The sequence below is a fragment of the Pelodiscus sinensis genome, chromosome 15, assembly GCF_049634645.1.
Source record: "Pelodiscus sinensis isolate JC-2024 chromosome 15, ASM4963464v1, whole genome shotgun sequence".
Classification (NCBI taxonomy): domain Eukaryota; kingdom Metazoa; phylum Chordata; order Testudines; family Trionychidae; genus Pelodiscus; species Pelodiscus sinensis.
The window spans coordinates 14,606,505-14,626,394 of record NC_134725.1 but is presented as its reverse complement, the minus strand read 5'-3'; the positions used below and the strand labels follow the sequence as shown (position 1 = coordinate 14,626,394).

Genomic DNA, 19,890 nt, shown 5'->3' with positions numbered 1-19,890 from the left:
GAGCTGCAAACAGTGGAGTTCTGCCTGAGCATGGGAGAGTGTAAGAATGTTTATGCCTAATAAACATTCTCTAAACTTAGGCCAATAGCTCCAGACCCTTAAGAAACACATGCAGAGACCTAACAAACAAACAACCCAACAGGAGTAAAAATAACACGGGCAGTTGTCCAGCAGCAGAGTGGGGGCAATTGCATTCAGAGCAATAAACTGGATAGCCCCCACTCTGCCGCTGTGTGAGCTGCATGTCGCATTCATTCCGTGCAAGCAGCTGTTGGCCCTCAGACACGGTGTGGGTTCCAAAGACCAAAGTGGCTGAGTTGGAGGAGCTAAGGAAGGCAGAGATGTACACAGATGAGAATTTCCAGCACATAACACCCTTTCCTGGCTGTTGAGGAGGATGAAAGTCTCACGGAAAGAGAACATTAACCTGGAGCGGAGGGAAATGATTCCATAGGTGGGACCCTCCTTCTGGATGACATCATGGTGTCGTCTCACATTGTAAATACCTCTCTGAGGGAGGGGACCCCAATTTTGAGGAAGAGACAAGTTATACTAATGGGGGATTTGATTATTATACACATAAATAGACGGAATTGTGATAACCAGGAGAAACACAAGGTGAACTGTCTGCAAAGATTGCAGACTCGTCAAGACATCTAGACAGATTTATGTGAGGTACTGGGGAGAAGCCCGTAGTTGTAGAATATGTAGGTGCCAATGACATAGGGAAAAGTAGGAGAGAGGTCCTGGAGGCCAAATTTAGGTTGCTAGGTAAGATTAAAGTCTAGCATTGTCTGAAAATGTTCTGGTTGCATGTGCAGGGCCAGTTAGACAAGCAGAACAGCAGGGTCTCAATCTGTAGATGAGATGATTGTGTAGGGAGGAGGGTTAGGTTAATCAGGAATTGTAAGCTTTTGGGAAAGGAGGACCTAAATAGGAAGGAGGGGATCCATCTAAACCAAAATAAAACCAGATTGCTGGCATGTCAAATTAAAAAAAATATAGAGGAGCTTTTAAACTAAGGGCTCATTTAGAGGGTGTACAGGGGAGTGTACAGGAGAGAGAGGGAACAGGGGCATACACAGCAGGTGCACCCACTGAAGTGGCCGATGGGTACATTATGAGGGGGTGAGCAGCCACAGTGTGCTAGTGAATTTGGGCCTGGAAGTTGCAATAAATACAACTCAAGATCGACACTTCAGATAATCACAACATTAAAATAAACTCTGGGGACATTCTGTGGGAGTTTTTTGTTTGATGGATGAAATTGTATAATAAAAGAATCACAGAATCCTAGAGCTGGTAGAAACCTCAGGAGGTCATCAAGTCCAGCCCAAAGTAGGACCAATCCTAACTAAACAAACCCAGCCAGTGCTTTGTCAAGCCAAGACTTAAAAACCTCTAGATATGGAGATTCCACCACCTCCCTAGGTAACCCATTCTAGTGCTTCACCACTCTCCTAGTGAAATAGTTTTTCTTCATATCCAACATAGACCTCCCCCACTGTAACTTGAGACCATTGCTTCTGGTTCTGCCATCTGTCACCACTGAGAACAGCCTCTCTCCATCCTCTTTGGAACCCCCCTTCAGGTAGTTAAAGTCTTCTATCAAATCCCCCCTCACTCTTCACTTCTGTAGACTAAATAAACCCAAATCCCTCAGCCTCAAATTGTAAGTCAAATGCCCAACCCCTAATCATTCTGGTTGCCCTCCACTGGACCCTCTCCAATGTGTCCACATCCTTTCTCTAATGGGGGCCCCAGAATTGGATGCAGTATTCCAGATATGTCTTCACCAGAGCCAAATAAAGGAGAATAATCACTTTTCTAACTCTGCTGGCAATGCTTCTACTAATGCACCCTAATATACCATTAGCCTTCTTGGCTACAAGGGCACACTGTTGACTCATCTCCAGCTTCTCATCCACTGTAATTCCCACATCCTTTTCTGCAGAACTGCTGCTTAGCCAGTCGGTCTCCAGCCTGTAACAATGCTCGGGATTCTTCCATCCCAAATGCAGGATTCTGCATTTGTCCTTGGTGAACCTCATCAGATTTCTTTTGGCCCAACTCTCTAATATGTCTAGATCACTCCGGACCCTATCCCTACCCCTATCCCTTAGTGCAGCGGTGAGCAATAACTTCTGATGCGGGGGGGGGGGGGAGGCATGACAAGATTTTGGAAAGTGGTTGCGAGCTGCACTTTTCCATATTAATGGAGGAAATGCAGAGTCTGGAATGGTGGTTGGGTGCAGAGGGGAGCTTGGGGTAAGGGATTGGGGTACAGGAGGGAGACTGGCATCTGGGAAGGAGTTTGGGTGAAGGAGTCAATTGTGACCTAGGGCAGGGGACTGGAGTGAAGGGGTTTGGAATGTAACCTAGTGTAGGAGGAGGTTATGATGTGAGGCAGGAGATTGGGATGTCAGATCTGGGAGGGGGTTTGAGTGTAAGAGGGGGCAGAGGGTTTGGGTATGTTGAGTGTGGGGGCAGAGAGTTGGGGCAGGAAAGGATTGGTGTACCAGAAGCAGGCAGTGGCCAAGAGACTTACTTGTCAGCTGCCAAACTAGCCTGCCTGCCTGCCTGCCTGCAGAGCTTAAAATGTTTCCCAGCCAGCCTACCTGCCTGGCCATGTGCTTCATGAATAACTGAGCCCAGGAGAGGGGGCGTGATTCTTCATAGCTGCCTGTTATTCTAACAGACAGCTCTCACTGGCTGGTTTCTGCCCAAAACTGGCCAATGAGAATGTGCTGGAGGCAGCTCCAAAAACTTCTCCCCTCCCCTCCAGTTTCAAAACAGAAATGGAGCCCTGCAGCCGTGTTTCTGTACAGCACGCAGGGCTGTGGGGCAAGCAGGGGAGCCTGCCTGGGGCTCCCTGATGCTTCCGTGGGCCAGATCCGGTGGCTTGGCAGGTCAGATCTGGCCCATGGGCCATATTTTGCCCAGGCCTGCCGTAGTGTCATCTGCAAACTTGCTGAGGGTGCAATTCACGCCCTCATTCAGATCATTAATAAAGATGCTGAACAAAACCAGCCCTAGAACTGATCCTTGGGGCACTCTGCTTCAAACCAACTGCCAACCTGACACCATCGAACCGTTGATTACTATCCATTGAGCTAAACAATCTAGCACCTTTCTATCCACCTTACAGTCCACTTATCCAATGCATACTTTTTTAACTTGCTGGCAAGAATACTTTGGGAGACAGTATTAAAAGCTTTGCTAACGCCAAGACATACCCCCTTCCCCATGTCCACAGAGCCAGTCACCTTGTCATAGAAGACAATCAGGTTTGTCAGGCATGACTTGCCCTTGGTGAACCTATGTTCCCGATCACTTTCCTCTCTTCCAAGTGCTTCAAAATGGATTCCTCGAGGATCCCCACCATGATTTTTCCAGGGACTGAGGTGAAAATGACTGGTCTGTAGTTCCCTGGATTGTCTTTCTAATCTTTTTTAAAGATGGGCACTACATTTGCCTTTTTCCAGTCATCCGGGATCTCCCCTGATCGCTAGGAGTTTTCAAAAATAATGGCTAATGGCTCTGCAATCGCATTAGCCAACTCCCTCAACACCCTCAGATGCATTAGATCTGGCCCCATGGATTTGTGCATGTTCAACTTTTCTAAATAGTTCTTCACCTGTTCTTTCTCCACCAAGGGCTGCCCACCTCCTTCCCATACTGTGTTGCCTAGTGCTGCAGTCTGGGAGCTGACCTTGTCTGTGAAGACAAAGGCAAAATAAGCATTGAGTACTTTAGCTTTTCCCACATCATTTGTCACTAGAATACCACCCTCATCCAGTATGGGCCCTACATGTTCCCTGACCACCCTCTTATTGCTAACATGCCTGTAGAAACCCTTCTTGCTACCCTTCACATCCCTTGCTAGCTGCAATTCCAATTGCACTTTGGCCTTCCTGATTACTGCCCTACTTGCTCGAGCAATATATTTATACTCCTCCCTAGTCATGTGTCCAAGTTTCCACTTGTAAGCTTCCTTTTTGTGTTTAAGCTCACCAAGGATTTCACTGTTAAGCCAAGCTTATCACCAACCATATTTGCTTTTCTTATTGCACATGGTTTGTTCCTCTGCCTTAAGTAAGGCTTCTTTAAAATAAAGCCAACTCCCTTGGACTCCTTTCCCCTTCATATTAGTGTCTCAGGGGATTCTGACCCTCAGTTTCCTGAGAGAGTCAAAGGCTGCTTTTCTGAAGTCCAGGGTCTGTGTTTTGCTGCTCTTCTTTCTTCCCTCATCAGAATCCTGAAATTGACTATCTCATGATCATTGCTGCCCAGGCTGCCTCCCACATCTACTTCCCCAGCTAATTCCTCCATTTGTGAGCAGCAGGTCAAGCTGCAGGGCCCCTGGCTGGTTCCTTCAGCACTTGTACCAGGAAGTTATCCCCAACATTCTCCAAAAACTTCCTGGATTCTCTGTGTGCTGATGTATTGGTCTCCCAACAGATGTCAGGGTGATCAAAGTCTCCCATGAGACCCAGAGCCTGTGATCTCAAGGCCTAGTCTACCTCATCCAACCTCATCTGGTGGTCTATAACATATGCCCACCATGAGATCACTCTTGTTGCTCCCTCCTCTAGACTTAACCCAAAGGCTCTCAACAGGCTTTTCTCCTGCTTTATACTGGAGCTCTGAGCAATCATACTGCTCTCCTACATACAGTGCAACTCCTCCACCTTTTCCCTCCCACCTGTCCTTCCTGAATGGTTTATACCAGAGATGGGCGAGAGAGCTTCCATGAGCTGGATCCTGCCTGCCACGCAAAGACTCCTCCCTTGCCAGGGGCGTGTGGTACCAGCTGTTCAAAACAGCTAGAGGTTCACTCTAGGCTCCTCTGCGCCTCTGGGCAGTGGGCAAAGACTTCATACACTCCCTGCCCCCAGACCCTGACTGGCCGGGGGGTGAGGGAAGCGCATTAAGTCTCCTTCCGCTACTATGGGTGCATGGCACATAGAGGAAACCATCAGGTGTTTTAAAGAGCTAGCAGTTCCCTATAGGCAACAGGGTGAGGGGAGGCAAGACTTCACAGGCTTCTCCAGTGCCCTGCCCCTTCTGCCTGAGGTCCCACCCATTCTGGGGTAGCCTGGGGCCACATCAGAAATTTGTGAACTGATCCCCCCTTCAAAAATTATTGCCCTGATTTATACCCTTCCATGGCAGTGCTCCAATCATGTGAGTCTTCCCATCAAGACTCCATTATTCTGATCAAATCATAGTTCTTTGACTGTCCCAGGACTTCCAATTCTTCCTGCTTGTTTCCCAGGCTTCTTGTGTTTGTGTACAGATACCTTAGATAACTAGCTGACTTCCCTCCCTTTTCAGTACAAATTAGGAGCCCTCTTCTGTTGCACCTTCCCTCCTTGGCTTCATCTACACTGCAGCCTTTTGTCAGCAGAGACAATGCAAATGAAGCACTCATTAGCATTTGTTGCACTCTCATTTGCATATTCTCTGCCGATGCTTTTTGCAGAAGAGTTTTTTGCACAAAAACAAGCAATGTAGACGGGACCGTTTTGAGCAAAAAAAAAAAAAAAAACCCTTTTGTGCAAGATCCCTTATGCCTCAAAAAATGCCCTGTTTCAAAAGATCATTTTGAAAGAGGAATACAGGATCTTTCGAAATGGGGCATTTCTGTCAAAAATGCCCCATCTAAACTGGCGTGTTTTTTTTTAAAAGCCCTGTTTCGAAAAAAAGCAGCGGCCGCCATTATGCAAATGAAGTGCAGGATATTTAAATCCTGGCTTCATTTGCACTTTCGATGTGTTTAATTTACATCCCTCTGCCGAAAGAGTGGTGTAGTTTAGACACACCCTTAGTTAGATGGAGCCCATCTCTTCTTAGCAATCCTTGTGTCTGGAACAGCATCCAATGGTTGAAGAATCCAAAGCCCTCATTCTGACACCATCTATGCAACCATACATTTACTTCCACAGTATGACCATTTCTACCTGGGCCTTTTCCTTCAATAGGGAAGATGGATGTGAAAACACAACTTGCACCTCAAACTCCTTGATTCTTCTTCCCCAGTTCTACATAATCTGCAGTCACTCACTCAAGGTCACTCTTGACAGTATCATTGGTTCCTATATGGAGAAGTAAGACGGGGTAGCAGTCTGAAGGCTTGATCAGTCTCGGAAGACTCTTGGTCATATCCTGAATTCTAGCTCCAGGCAAGCAGAACACTTCTTGAATTTCCCAGTCTGGGAACCCATGGAAATTTTCAGAAAAAAAAAATGTTAAGAGGCATTAGGATGAAACTCCATGTCAGTAAGTTAGGGTAATATACAGTACGGGGATATTGTGCTAATCCTCAAAACAAGCCTTATAAACCCAGGAAAATAAAAATGCCAAACATTTTGGCTGTGTCTAGACTGGCCAGTTTTTCCAGAAAATCAGCCACTTTTCCGGAAAAACTTGCCAGCTGTCTACACTGGCCGATGAATTTCCGCAAAAGCACTGACTTCCTACTGTAAGAAATCAGTGCTTTCTGCGGAAATACTATGCTGCTCTCGTTCAGGCAAAAGTCCCTTTTGCGCAAAAGGGCCAGTGTAGACAGCTGAGATTTGTTTTCCGCAAAAAAGCCCCGATCGCGAAAATGGCGATCGGGGCTTTTTTGCGCAAAAGTGCGTCTAGATTGGCCACGGACACTTTTCCACAAAAAAGCATTTCCGTTAAAAGCATTTCTGGAAAATCATGCCAGTCTAGATATAGCCTTTAAGATAAGCAAGGCAGAGTAAGGGCCAGTCACTGGGCAGAAAGGGTAAGTATTTGCTACAGAAAAAGTTGACTAGATACTAGAAAGTGAAAGAGTGAGCACGACAGTTTACAAAGTGAAATGCTCTTTGGGTTCATCTAGACAATCATTTATAAGTTAGCAATCACATGCTTTTAAACACCATCCAGTAGTTGGTGCAGATGGAGAGAGTGATGTCTCAAAATGTGTTATGTGGTTGTGATCAATCCAGGAGTCTGTCCAAAACACACACACCCTAATTACAACCTCAGCAAATGCTCAGTGCTGAGAAATGTGCAGCGTCCAGGTTCCAGTGGGCTCCGTGTTGGCGGAGGAGTGTGACATCATCACTAAAAATCGTGCCAAGCTGGAAGGGGACTAATGCATGGTGTGTGGTGGGATTCCTTAGCAGTTGAAGAACCATGGGAAGAGATGGTGTCTGGCTGCTGGCGGAAATGTACCATGTGGCCATTAGGGTCTGTCCCATAGCTTACAATTCACTTGCTTCTACAGGGTTCACTGGAGGATGTTGCACTTACTGAAGCTTACTCTTTGCTATACTAAGTGTTCATGACACTTCCTGGGATTTTGATACGGCAACGCATGAGGGTCTGGGGGAGGCATGGAAGCGAGACAAGAATTCCCCTCTGGTGTAGAGTTACGGGGTAGCAGGAATGTCTGAGATGCAGGGGCAGGTGAAAGACTGTGGTGGGGAGCCTGGCCTCTACCCTCTTTGACTTCTAGAAAATGGCGCATGAGCCTGCTAAACGCCACAGCTGCTGCACGAGAGAAGCCGCAGCTCCGCAGAGCACAGATGCCTCACCTTAAACTTGCAGCTCCTCTCTCTAGGGTGCCCCACCCACAACCCCTCAGTTCAACTGTCCCTTGGGGTATAAAATGTCTCCACCCAGCCCTCCAGGGTCCTACATTGGAGCTGTACCAGCTGGTGAGGGATCCCCATCTAAACGCTCTTGTCTCAGGGGAAGGTGGCTAGTGTGGGAGAATGCAAGTTCAAATCCCACCTCTTCTTCGCTACTCCTCAGCATGTGTTCATTTCATAAATAACCATTACTCCCCAAGTTAACTAGGGCCTGTTTTGGCTTGGTTCTCCTCACACAGGCTCCCCCTCACTGGTTGGATCTGAAATCTCTGGACATGTAAATAACAATGAAGGGATAATTATTTCCATCACTTTCCAGGGGGAAAAGGAATGATCTGAAAAAAGCTGGGAGCCAAGAATAATCAAGGGCTGCTGAACTCTTGCCCTCTCAGGTGCATCCCAGGCTTCCTGTCTGTGGGACTGCCTCTGCTTGGAGGTGACTGGCTTCTACCTGAGCATAACCTCAGCTTTGAGGATGTTTGGTTGTAAGCAAGTCTTTGTTCACCCAGCTACTGGGAAAATTATTTTGCATCTCTGGGTCATCCACCAGCCATTCAGCCTGCTAGGCTGATGCAACGGGACTCTTGGGAACTTAGCCACAGATGCATCTTCATTCCTGGGGAGACATGGAGTTTCCATGTGCGGCAAGGAATGCAAAGGAGGAACAGAAGCTGGGCTGCCCTCTACTCAAATGGAGCCTGACTCATGCAAGAGCCTGATGCTGGCCTGGATTGGCATCTATGCAGCCTGGTTATGTAGTTCAGGCAAAATGGGCCGTAACTCCATAAGCACTAAGGGAAATCCCAGCAAAGCTATCCCCTCACTGCCTTCCTTGTGCCCCATAACAGCTACCCAGCCTTGGAAACTAATAGCAATACTCAGCATTAAAAAAAGGGAGCATTCAACAAATTACACCCTTTTCTCCCCAGCACATGACACTCTGATGTCCCCTTCCCAGACCTGATTCACCCTGCCCCCTCCAAACTCAACTCAGGTATCTATCTTCTCATGTGGAAATGTGCCAAACGCAGCTTTGTGTCCTTACTCCTCTGGCATGTCCCACCTGAAGATCTTAAAGTGCTCTATAAACATTAATTCCATCCTCACATGGACATGGGATGAGAGGTTGTGAGACTGAATGAAGAAATATATCGCAATCACTTCACCTGCCACTAATATGCAACCACCCCAGGAGTGGGACTCGGCAGCTATGTTGCACTACACACTCATTTAGGAGTGGAAATAAAGGCAAATACCACAGTCTAATTGCTATTGCAGGGGAAATTTACAAAGGCTGGGTGGAATTGCCTGAACTGGAACTTGGCCAAGAGACTGGGCATGGCACCCTGGCTCTTACTGGCATTTGAACAGGATCACAGTCTTTGTTCTCTGTATTTTGCAAAATTATGCCATTTTGGGCTGAGCATGGAAGATTTTCTGGGCTGTATTGTCGTCCCATGTTTGCAGAATGGATTATGTTCAGGTAAAACCTACAGCACTTCCTGAGAACTACAGCAGAAATGCCAGATATCAGCCTCAGGGCAGTGGGGAAGCTGCAGTGCTGTTGTACTCTTTGAGCCTAGGCAGGAATTCAGCCTGCATTTAGTGACTGAACCTCCAGCAGTGTGGAAAGAGCTCATAGGAAGTGGCTGGCTTTCAGCCTGTGATTTATTGGCCAAGTCATCCAGAGCCAGATGTGCAAGCCAAACAGCTACAGGAAATGCTGTTCCTTGGGAGTTTGTTCTGCACGGCAATCTTCTATTCTAGTGCTGGCACTGCAGAGCCTGACAGCTCACTCCCTGGGCAGGGCCCAGCGCTTAGCTGCAGTGTACGTTCTATCCGTGAGACATTTACTCTGGTCAGCTGCTTTCTACAGCCATTCTCTCTTCATAGAGGAGGTGAGAGCTGTTCTGCTGCTTCAGAGGAAATGGAAAGAATGCAATTGTGGACTACTCCTCTTGGGCATTGTGTTTCTTCGGTTTTACTCATTCTATTATCATTCTGGATGTTCTGGACATCTATAAATATCCATTCCTTTTGTGAATCCTGTTGGCCTCACTGATACCTTGTGGCAATAAGTTACACAGGGTAACTGTGTGGAAAAAGTGTAGCCTTTCACCAGTTTGAAATGTTTGCCTGTTAGCTTCCCTTCTTTTTACCTACCTTCCTTTTTTTATTTGTATATTTTATCACATCTCATCTTCCAAACAATCCCAATTGTTTTAATCTCTCCTTATCTGGAACTTTTTCCTGCTTCTAATCATTCTTGTCTCTGAACCGCCTCTATTTCTACCATATCCTTTTAGAGCTGCAGTGTCTAGAACTGAGCACAGTATTCTATGTGAGATCATGCCACTGAATATCTATGGTGGCATGCTGGAATTTTCCTGACCTTGTGCACCGAAACATTTTGTTTTACTGATGACTCTTGCACATGAAGCCGAGGTCTCCACAACAATGTCCAGGTCCTCTTCTAGGGGTTATTTACCTGTTTACTTAGCACTGGTGTCCAGTTTTGAGGCCCACAATTCAAAAAGATGTGAATTGGAGAGAGTTCAAAGAAGACATAAGAATGATTAAGAATTAGAAAACATGCCTGATAGTGATAGACTCAAAAGAGATCAATCTGATTAGCTTAACAAAGAGAAGGTGAATGGGTGACTTGATCACAGTTTATAAGTATCTGTGGGGGAACAAATATTTAATAATGGGCTCTTCAGTCTAGCAGAGAAAGGTCTAATGCAATCCAATTACAAGAAGTTGAAGCTGGACAAATTCAAATTGTAAATAAGGTGTACATTTTTAATTGTGAGAGCAGTTAAACATTGGAACAATTTACCAAGGACTGTGGTGAAGTCTCCATCAAAATCGAGGTTTAAATCAAGATTGGATATTTTTCCTAAAAGCTTTGCTCTATTAATTACTTTTGGAAAATTCTCTGGTTTTGTGAATCAAGGATCCATTGAGATGTAGGAGTGTTTTGAATTATTTCTCCATAGGTGTATTACAAAATGGTTAACATGATCTATGAAGGAAGACTGAAAGATTTGGGCTTGTTTAGTTTAGAAAAGAAAAGACTGAGAGGAATACTTGATGTTTTCAAGTATCTAAAAGGATGTCACAAGGAGGAGGGAGAAAAATTGTTCTCTTTGGCTTCTGAGGATAGGACAAGAAGCAATGGGCTTAAATTGCAGCAAGGGAGTTTTAGGTTGGACATTAGGAAAAACTTCCTAACTGTCAGAGTGGTCAAACACTGAAATAAATTGCCTAAGGAGGTTGTGGAATCTCCATCACTGGAGATATTTAAGAGCAGGTTAGACAGACATATATCAGGGATCATCAGATGGTTCCTGGTACTCCTGTAAGGACAGGGGACTGGACTCAAAGACCTCTTGAGGTCCCTTTCAGTTCTAGTATTCTGCAATTCTATACCTTGCATTTCAATTCATATTTGTTAAAAATAGTCAAATGAAATATTGTTCTGATTTAAATTATTTTTAAAGGAAACAATTTCAACATTTAAAACATGTTTACATAGTTGTTTCTCTCCTTTTTGAACAGCTCTAGCTATTGTCCATACTCTGGTAAACCATTAACACTGGGTCTCTGGCTGCAACTCAGTGATGTCCAGTATAGCTCAATGCAAAGTACATTTTGCACAGCTGTTTCATTTTCCTGTATCAAATGGCAGCTTGTTCTTCCCTCACAGTTCCAAGCTGGGTGAAAGGGTATGCATTTTAATTATAATATATAGGGTTTCATTGCATATATCTATGGGGGAAGACAGAGCATTCAGTATATAAATTCATTAACATCATTAATATTCACAATTGTTCTCTCATGACTAACCTAAATAATTTTGCATAGTCTGCAAATTTTGCCACCACTGTGCTGCTCTTCTCCACTTCCAGATCGTTAATATTTCTATTAAATAACACTGTATAAAGCCTTGGGCCATTCCTTCTCTTTGCTTTCTGTCTTTATACTCATTTCTGCCCCACAATTATATTTCAACTTTCAGCTCATGACAGCTTAGTTTCCTTAAAACTTTCATACAAGAGATTTTGTCAAAGGCTTTTTGAAAGTCCTTTTAATAAGATCAATCAGGGTCTCCCTCTACCAGCTATGACAGTGACACATTCAAAACATTGTAATAGATAGGGGAGGTCTGTGTTTCTGTTTTAGAGACCACCCCGGTTTGTTCAGATCATACTATGACCAGCTAGATGTTTTACTATTTTATTTTTAATTATTGTTTCAATCAGTAGTCCCTACTGGCAGTACTAAAATGGCTCTGGATGGAGGAAATTGTGCTCCCTAGAAAATGAACTGACTCTCCAGGTATGGGAATTTCTCTCCCCACTGAGGTTGTACAAGGAAGATTAGAACTCACGTGGGAGGTTTATGTCAGAGCACTGCTCTAAACTCTCCACTCTCTCCCATTGCAGTGGCTCACCATGACCTGGAGAATACCATGAACTGCAGTTTCATTGAGCCACCATCGGTAGTGGAGCAGCCATCTCCCTCCTGGTCCTCCCGGGGCTCCTTCTCCTCCTTTGACACCACAGATGAGGGACCAGTGTACTGTGTACCCCATGAGGGTGAGTGGACATTGGGCAAGGTGGGCACAGCCAGGAGCCTGATGGGGCTGCTGGATAGAGTGATCCCCACTGCCACTGCTAAATCAGTTTGGACTCTCTCCCCTGTGAGGCAGGGAGGTTATATATCCTCACAAGAGGGGAGTGAGATGGAATGTCTGCCAGTGCACATTGGGATTGGCAATACCCCACCCATCTGCTAAAGGGCAGTCTTGCCCATCAGAGGGGAGCTCAGCAGTGGAGCTGCCCAGCCTGCCCACACCTGCACTCTCCTCCTCCATCTAGCTGATGTCTTAGGGGTACGTCTAGACTACATGCCTCTGTCGCCAGAGGCATGTAGATTAGGCTACCAGACATAGGAAAATGAAGCGGCGATTTAAATAATCGCCGCTTCATTTAAATTTACATGGCTGCCGCGCTGAGCAGACAAACAGCTGATCAGCTGTTTGTCGGCTCAGCGCGATAGTCTGGATGCGCGGGTGTCGACATCAAAGGTATTTGTCGACCACCCAGGTAAACCTCATCCCAGGAGGCATACCTGGGTGGTCGACAAATACCTTTGATGTCGACACCCGCACGTCGCGCTGAGCCAACAAACAGCTGATTAGCTGTTTGTTGGCTCAGTGCGGCAGCCATGTAAATTTAAATGAAGTGGCGATTATTTAAATCACTGCTTCATTTTCCTATGTCTGGTAGCCTAATCTACATGCCTCTGGCGACAGAGGCATGTAGTCTAGACATACCCTTAGAGACACGCCGCCCAGGCTCCTATTGCAGGTTCTTCTGCTCTTGAAGCTGCCCAAAATATGTTCAGTGTTTTGTGTGGTTCTCCCAAGCAAATGGGATGATTCTTTCTCCTACAAAAATAAAGCAGCCAAACCAACACTCCTACCGCACCAAAGCAGCTCTAAAATAAAACCCAGGATTAATTTGACAACCGTGAGAACAAATGTCTCTGCTCAGAATGGACACTCTTCTTGTGGATGCTCACTCTGGGACAGAAAGCCAAGGATTCCTGGATGCTGCACCAAACTTTAGGAGGACTAACCACTTTACCTCTTGGCAATCCATGTCTCAGCAGGCTCTTGGCCCAGGAATAGAAGTTTTTGGATTACAGTTGTAGATTGGCAGACTCCAACATGTGGCTTTTTTATTATCCAGAGGGGGTTTGAGCTGCATATTGGCAGCTCTATTGCCCTCTGTTGTCTGACCAATCCCTCCAAGAAAGCCAACCCCAACATAAAAATGAGACTGAGGGGGTGTGCGGTGGGAAGAGGTGGGTATATGGCCTGTGGGACAATGAATATGAGGGTGGGGTATAACAAGACTATTGCAAGGGATATAAGGTCCATAGGGCAGTGAACAGCAGAAAGAAAAGGGCCATGGGAGTGGTATAAAGCCTTGCCTGAGTTTAGCTTGTGCCCCAAACTTCTCTTCCCACCCTTTTGTTGTGGAGCCCTCGTGCCCCATACGGTCTCTTTTGTATCGTGTCAAAGTGTAAAGTATCCATGCTTTCTCTTTTGCAGAGAGCCCGGGTGAAAGCAAAGAGAGAGGCCCTGCCTGCAGCCTGGTGGAGAAGCTGGCACCCCCAATCAGTGCAGAGGAGGCCGGGGAGTATACCTTCTTGAAAGAAACAGGCTCTGTCAAGGCCTTCCAAACAGACAGCAGTGAAACTCCCCTTCTCAAATCCTCGGACAGCGAAAGGTCATCCTGTGGCTCTGGCTCCACCAGTGCAGCCCTCTATGCCAAAATTGCCCGCCTCTCCAAGCAGTCCAAGGATGAAGATGAGAACACAATGGACGCCAAAAGCTCTGGGGTGAATGGTAAATCCCCCTCCCCAGAGAGAACCAAGCCTCCTCCCCCTGATCCCTCCACCAAGCCTAAAGTGTCCTGGATACATGGGAAGTACAACTCCAATCAGTCCAACTCGCTCCCTGCTCCCAGCAGGTCCCCTGAGAGAGCAACCTTGCAGCCTGATGGCTCCGAACACATGCAGGGATTGGCCAAGAGAAAGAGAAGCCCGAGTGAGACCTCAGCTGGGCTCCATGGAAAAGCCGATGACAAGGGCAGCATGAGGAGCAAAGAGAAGGCGCTGAAACATCTCAAAGAGCTGAGCTTCCCAGATGGCAAAGCCACTTTCTCTGGGGAGCTCCAGTCACCATCCAAGCCCAAGCAGAAAACCAAGGCCAGTTCGGAGCAGATGGAGAACATCAATGGGGCTGTCCAAAATGCTCTGAAAAAAATGGGAAACTACCATCCAGATAAGAAAGGAGGGGAAGGCAAGGAGGCCCCCCAGAGTCCTAGTCATAGAAAGTCACGGTCTGAGGCCGTCCACCCCCATTTGTCTTTGGAGGCAGCCACTTTACTGGCTGCTCAACTGAAGGAAAAGACTCAAAGCCTTAACAAGGGTGATGGCAGCACCCGACAAAATGGGGTGAGCCCCTTGCAGCCCCAGAGGGAGAAGCCTACCCCTCCACAGAAAGCCAAGCGCTCTGTGGCCACCAGCAGCAGCCAGAAAGCCAGCAAGCCTGCACTGCAAACTTCCCCCAACCTGCAGAAACTGATCAGCCCCATGTCGGAGACTCCGGTCAATGAGGCCAAAAGGGCAGAGAAGCAAAATTCCAGCAGCAGCAACCAAGAGCATGCTCTTCTCAGTGACCAGACCAGCAAAAAAACACCCATTAAAAAGCCCCCTAGGAAGAAGAGCAGAGAAGCCACCTTGGAGCAGCCCAAAGCAGCCATAGTGCCTCCTCAGACAGTGCAGTAGACAAGAACTGTGGGCCCCAGATGCCAGCCTGGTACTGCACCAGAGAAGTGCTGATGGGCAGAGAAAGCCTCTCTTGTCTCAGCAAGTCTGCAGGAAGGGTCAGTGGAAATGCACATCTGAACTGAGAAGTGGGCTCTGGAGAATCTGTCCTGCACTGGGGCCTTGGACTCTGCCCATCACAGACGCCCTCCTCCAAGCTGCAATGTGCCCTCTGCCATGCATCTTCTCCTCAAAGGGGCTGGAGCAGCTTGCGCCCCATGTTTCTTTTGCAGGGAGAAGGACAACATGGAGCTCCCCTGATACGGAAGGGTTGGCAGGGGTGCATTGCCCTGTCCTGAGTTCTAAGGAGTTGCATGAATAGGGCCCTTGTCCTATCCTTTTGTAGCAGTATTATTGGTTGCATAAACAATGCTTGTTTACTAGAAATCCCCGTGTTGTATTCTGCAGTCACGGATTAGCTTGCTTCCTGTATCCTAGTCCGGTCTGTCGCATTCACATTGGCGAATGGCAGCCAGAGGCCAAGGCTCATGCTCCGTGTATTAGAGGGGCAGACAAGGCCTTTGCTAGCCTTCCCTTGTTGCTAACCACATTCCTCAGGCCAAGAAAAGGCTTGGGTCCCTGCATCATCCATCCTGCAGGTGGCTGAGGCAGAAAGGAGCTGGTGGTGGAGCCTGCGTGACTCCGAGCAGTGGACCAACGTTGTTCTCTGTTTAGTTTGTGTTTCTTCCTTGCCATTTAGCTTTTTTTAATGTTCTGGCAATGTAAACTCCTCTGGATGTCCCCTTCCTCTGCAGGCATGCTGCTTTGGTCAGCCTGGGTCGAGCTGGTTTCGACTGCTGCCCCCTGTAGTGTCCCAGGATGTTGCTGCTGTGGGTGGCTGTGAAGAAATTACTATTTATGGCCTGGCACCCGGACACCGTTCAGAGAGGCTGTCCTAGTAAAGGGGGGCCATTCACTGGAGTTGTGTGGCATGACTGGTACGACAGAATTGGGCGCGTCTGCAGAAAGCTTTCCTAATAAAAGTGTATTTCTTCTCTACTTTTGGTGCTCTCTCCTCCCATGTCCTTGCCAATCAGCGCCCACCGCCTGGCTGCATTAAGGCTTGCACTGGACTCCTTTTGTTTTATTGTAATGCTAAGTGGTGTCTGCACCCTGCGTCTGGACCCAGCTAAGGAGATGTGAAGTTCCTTGCGGATTACGGGGGGAGGCACGCACCTTCTGAAGAGACTTAAAATCCAAACTCCTCAATGACACAAACCAAGTTTCTGGCCAGCACCCCCGTCAGGGCATTCTGTATTAAATGGCTGCCTTCCTACACCCCTGAGGCAGCTGCCTTTCAGAGGGACATACCTATGGAAATGGTATCATGAGCTATTAGCATTGTCCTTCATTTGATCTGTCACCTCATTCTCAGGGCCTAGGAGCTGCTTGGATTGAACCTGAAGCTGCTTGCTCTGCCTGCTCAAGCCAGAGCTTAGCCACTGATAATTCCTTTATGCAGTGGATCTAGTGTACTAAGATTTCCAGAAAGCCTTTGACAAGGTCCCTCACCAAAGGCTCTTAAGTAAAGTAAGTTGTCATGGGATAAGAGGGAAGATCCTCTCATGGATTGATAACTGTTTAAAAGACAGGAAACAAAGGGTAGGAATAAACGGTCAGTATTCAGAATGGAGAGAAGCAGTGCTTTTTTTGTTTAAAAAAAAAAAGGTGCTGGTACTCCAGGGGAAAAGTTGCTGAGCTCTGAATGGAGGTGCTGGTACTGGATACCCGGTAGTGCCGTCACAAAAAAAGCACTGGAGGGAAGTAACTAGTGGTGTTCCCTAAGGGTCTGTTCTAGGACCAATCCTATTTGTAAGTGATCTGAAGGAAGGGGTAAACCATGACGTGGCAAAATGTGTGGATGCCCAGCTGGCAGTGGAGGAAGTTGAGGCTAGCAGTCATGGTCTCCTGATTTCTATCTCAGTACTTCTACTCCTAGGTAGCCAGGTATTTTGCTCATGCCTTGTTTCCCCCACATTATTGATGAAAGCTCCTGCAGCAGGGGCTAGAATCACAACACTGCAAGAGTTAGCAACTCTTCGAAGCTCTCCTGAGGTACAGTGGGAAAGTTGTAGCCCTAGTATAAGAGCAGCAACAAGAGGAATTCCAGAGCTTCCAGCCACCTTCCCACCAGAACACAGAGTAAGATTTTGCCATTCCTCCATGCACACTCTCCTCAGCTTCACCAGCTCCATGAGGCAAATGAACCAGAAAGGTGTGATCTGGGCTAGGTTGGTCAGTTTGCCTTAACTTCTCTGGGTATGTCTCACTCTGATGAAGGCAGCAGAGCCTGAACTAGCCCCCACACTGTTCTGCAGGCAGAACAGGTAAAAAGGCCCATGCCCTGCTTCAGGGAAGGGCCACAAGCAATTCGGCAGCTCAAGCTAGGACTCAGGCTGAACCTTTAAACAGTCAGTGCACCCAGGCCTCGTTCAGGCAAGGGCAGAAAAAAGTTCAGGAGTTTAGGCCTATGCTCAGGCTGAGCAAACAGTAAATACACCCAGGCCCCAGCTCAGGATGGGACAACAAACAGGTCTCCTAACTCTGGCTGAGAGCCAACAAGCACAAACATTTTGCTCAGGAACAGGGGGAGACTGCCACCCATGGATTAGGTAGCAGAGGGGATACAGGCCAGGCCCCTAACCAGACCAGGCCCCTAACAGGGGCAGATGAGGCTGCTAGTGGATCAGCCGGGATCCTGACCACAACATGCTGATTCCTTCACTGGCAGTATTTCAGCCAGACCAGGGTTGGCTACCAGTGAGCTACTTCCCAACTCCCCCTCTGGGCGTACCTAGCTTGGTGGTGGGTTCTTTAGGGAATGGGTCCCTGGGTCTTAGGAGAATGGAACCTTCCTCACAGCTTGCAGTTTAAGTCTCGGTTTATCAGTGGTCCTGGCCAGGCCTCTGCTTCCTTGAGGTGCATAGCAATTTACCACTTCCAAAGTTCAAGGCAGGCATCTGGCACCTCTTATGGCTGGGCCCCAACTGAGCTCTCACAGCTCAGGCCTTTTTACTTCCATCCCCACCCCTTTGCTTCTGGGGGCAGGACAAGATTAATCTGGGCCTGCCCACCCAGGTTGATTGGGATGGCCTTCCCCTTCTGCGTTTGAGGGGAGCTAACCCACTACGCTATAGTTTCCCACAGTAGTCTTGTCAACAAGTTAAAGAAGTATGGCCTCGATGAATGGACTATAAGGTGGATCAAAAGCTGGCTAGATCATCCACTCAAGGAGTAATGATCAACGGCTTGATGTCAAGTTGAGAGCCAGTATAAAGCAAGTGTCCCGGGGTTTGTCCTGGGGCTGGTTTTGTTCTGCATCTTCATTAATGATCTGAATACAGCTGGGTTGGTTTGCACTCTCACGGATGACACTAAGCTGGGGGGAAAGGTAAATATACTGGAGGGCAGAGATAGGGTCCAGAGTGACCTACACAAATTGGAGGATTAGGCCAAAAGAAATCTGATGATGTTCAAGGATAAATGCAGAGTGCTACACTTAGGATAGAAGAATCCCAAGCATTGCTACAGGCTGGAGACTCACTGGTTAAACGGCAGTTCTGCAGAAAAGAATCTAGTAATTACAGTAGACAAGAAGCTGGATATGAGTCAACAGTGTGCCCCTGTTGCCAAGAAGACTAACAGCATATTGGGCTGCATTAATAGGAGTATTGCCAGCAGGTAGAGGGAAATAATTGTTCCCCTCTATTTAGCATTGGTGAGGCCACATCTGGAGCATTGCATTAGTTTTGAGCCACCCCCCACTCCACTACAGAAAGGATGTAAGTCCAACAGAGAGCAATGAAAATGATTAGGGGGCTGAGGCACATGACATACGAGGAGAGGCTGAGGGATTTGGGCTTATTTAGTCTGCAGAAAAATGAGGGGGGATTTGATAACAGCCTTCAACTACCTGAAGTTCCATTCTAAAGAGGAAGGAATCAGGCTAGTTGTGGCAAAACAAGGAGCAATGGTCTCAAGTTGCAATGGGGAGATGTAGGTGGCATACTAGGAAAAACTGTTACACTAGGAGGGCGGTACAGCATTGGAAAGGGCTGCCTAGGGAGGTGGTAGAATCAAAGCCCTGGCTGGAATGATTTAGTTATGGTTGGTCCTGCTTTGAGCAGGGGTTGGACTAAATGATCATCTGAGCTACCTTCCGCTCCTTATCTTCTATGAAGAAAGGGATTCACACTTGTGGGCAAGCAGGGAGCTTGCTAGCTCATAGGACAGGGGTGGCCAACCCGCAGGCGGCTCCTGATGGAACCGGGATGGAACCTGGAACCACTCAGGTCAGCCACTGTCATGGCCCACGCTGTTCCGCTCATGGCCCCCAGCACACTATGTCATATTCTGCACATGCCGGCCAGGTCGCACACAGAGTCCCAGCCTGCACATGCTAGCAGCCTGCTGCTGAGCGCAGGCAGTGACAGTGGCTCTGGGTGCAGCAGCGGCGCCAGCAGCAGCTCTGGGACCTGGGCATAAGGTTAATGAGAGGGAGGGATTGGGTTAGAGTGGGGAGGGGAGGTGTCTGGCTCTGGGGAAAGGGAAGAGAAAGGGCTTAGGGTGGGGGTGAGCACAGAATGCTGGCCACTCAGCGCACGCACCCCAGCGCCTGGAGGGAGACGCACGCACGGCTGCAACGGCGGCGGCTCTGGGACCTGAAAATTAGAGTGGGGGGAGGTGCCTGGCTCTAGTCTGGGGGAGGAAAGAAAGGGGGATTGGGTACGGGGGGGGGGGGTGCACACAGCGTTCCAGCCAGCACATCTCAAGGCCAGATGTTCAGCACATGCACCCCAGCGCCTGGAGGGAGACTCATGTGGCTATAGTGGCAGCTCCACCTCCGGGACCCAAGAAT

The 19,890-nt window shown here is 47.7% G+C and overlaps 1 protein-coding gene across 3 annotated transcripts in view; it reads left to right on the top strand.

Annotated features, from left to right (window-relative positions):
- The window catches only part of SCARF2 (scavenger receptor class F member 2), a 98,658-nt gene extending 82,627 nt beyond the window's left edge, over positions 1–16,031 (top strand). For 2 of the 3 annotated variants that reach the window (XM_075898217.1, XM_075898219.1), the window contains 2 exons: positions 12,077–12,229; positions 13,753–16,031. In XM_075898217.1, coding sequence (XP_075754332.1) covers positions 12,077–12,229; positions 13,753–14,993 — 1,394 coding nt within the window. In that variant the 3' untranslated portion in view covers positions 14,994–16,031. The remainder of the gene's footprint in view (positions 1–12,076; positions 12,230–13,752) is intronic. The other variant, XM_075898218.1, reaches the window with a different exon arrangement.
- The last annotated feature ends 3,859 nt before the right edge of the window (positions 16,032–19,890 follow it).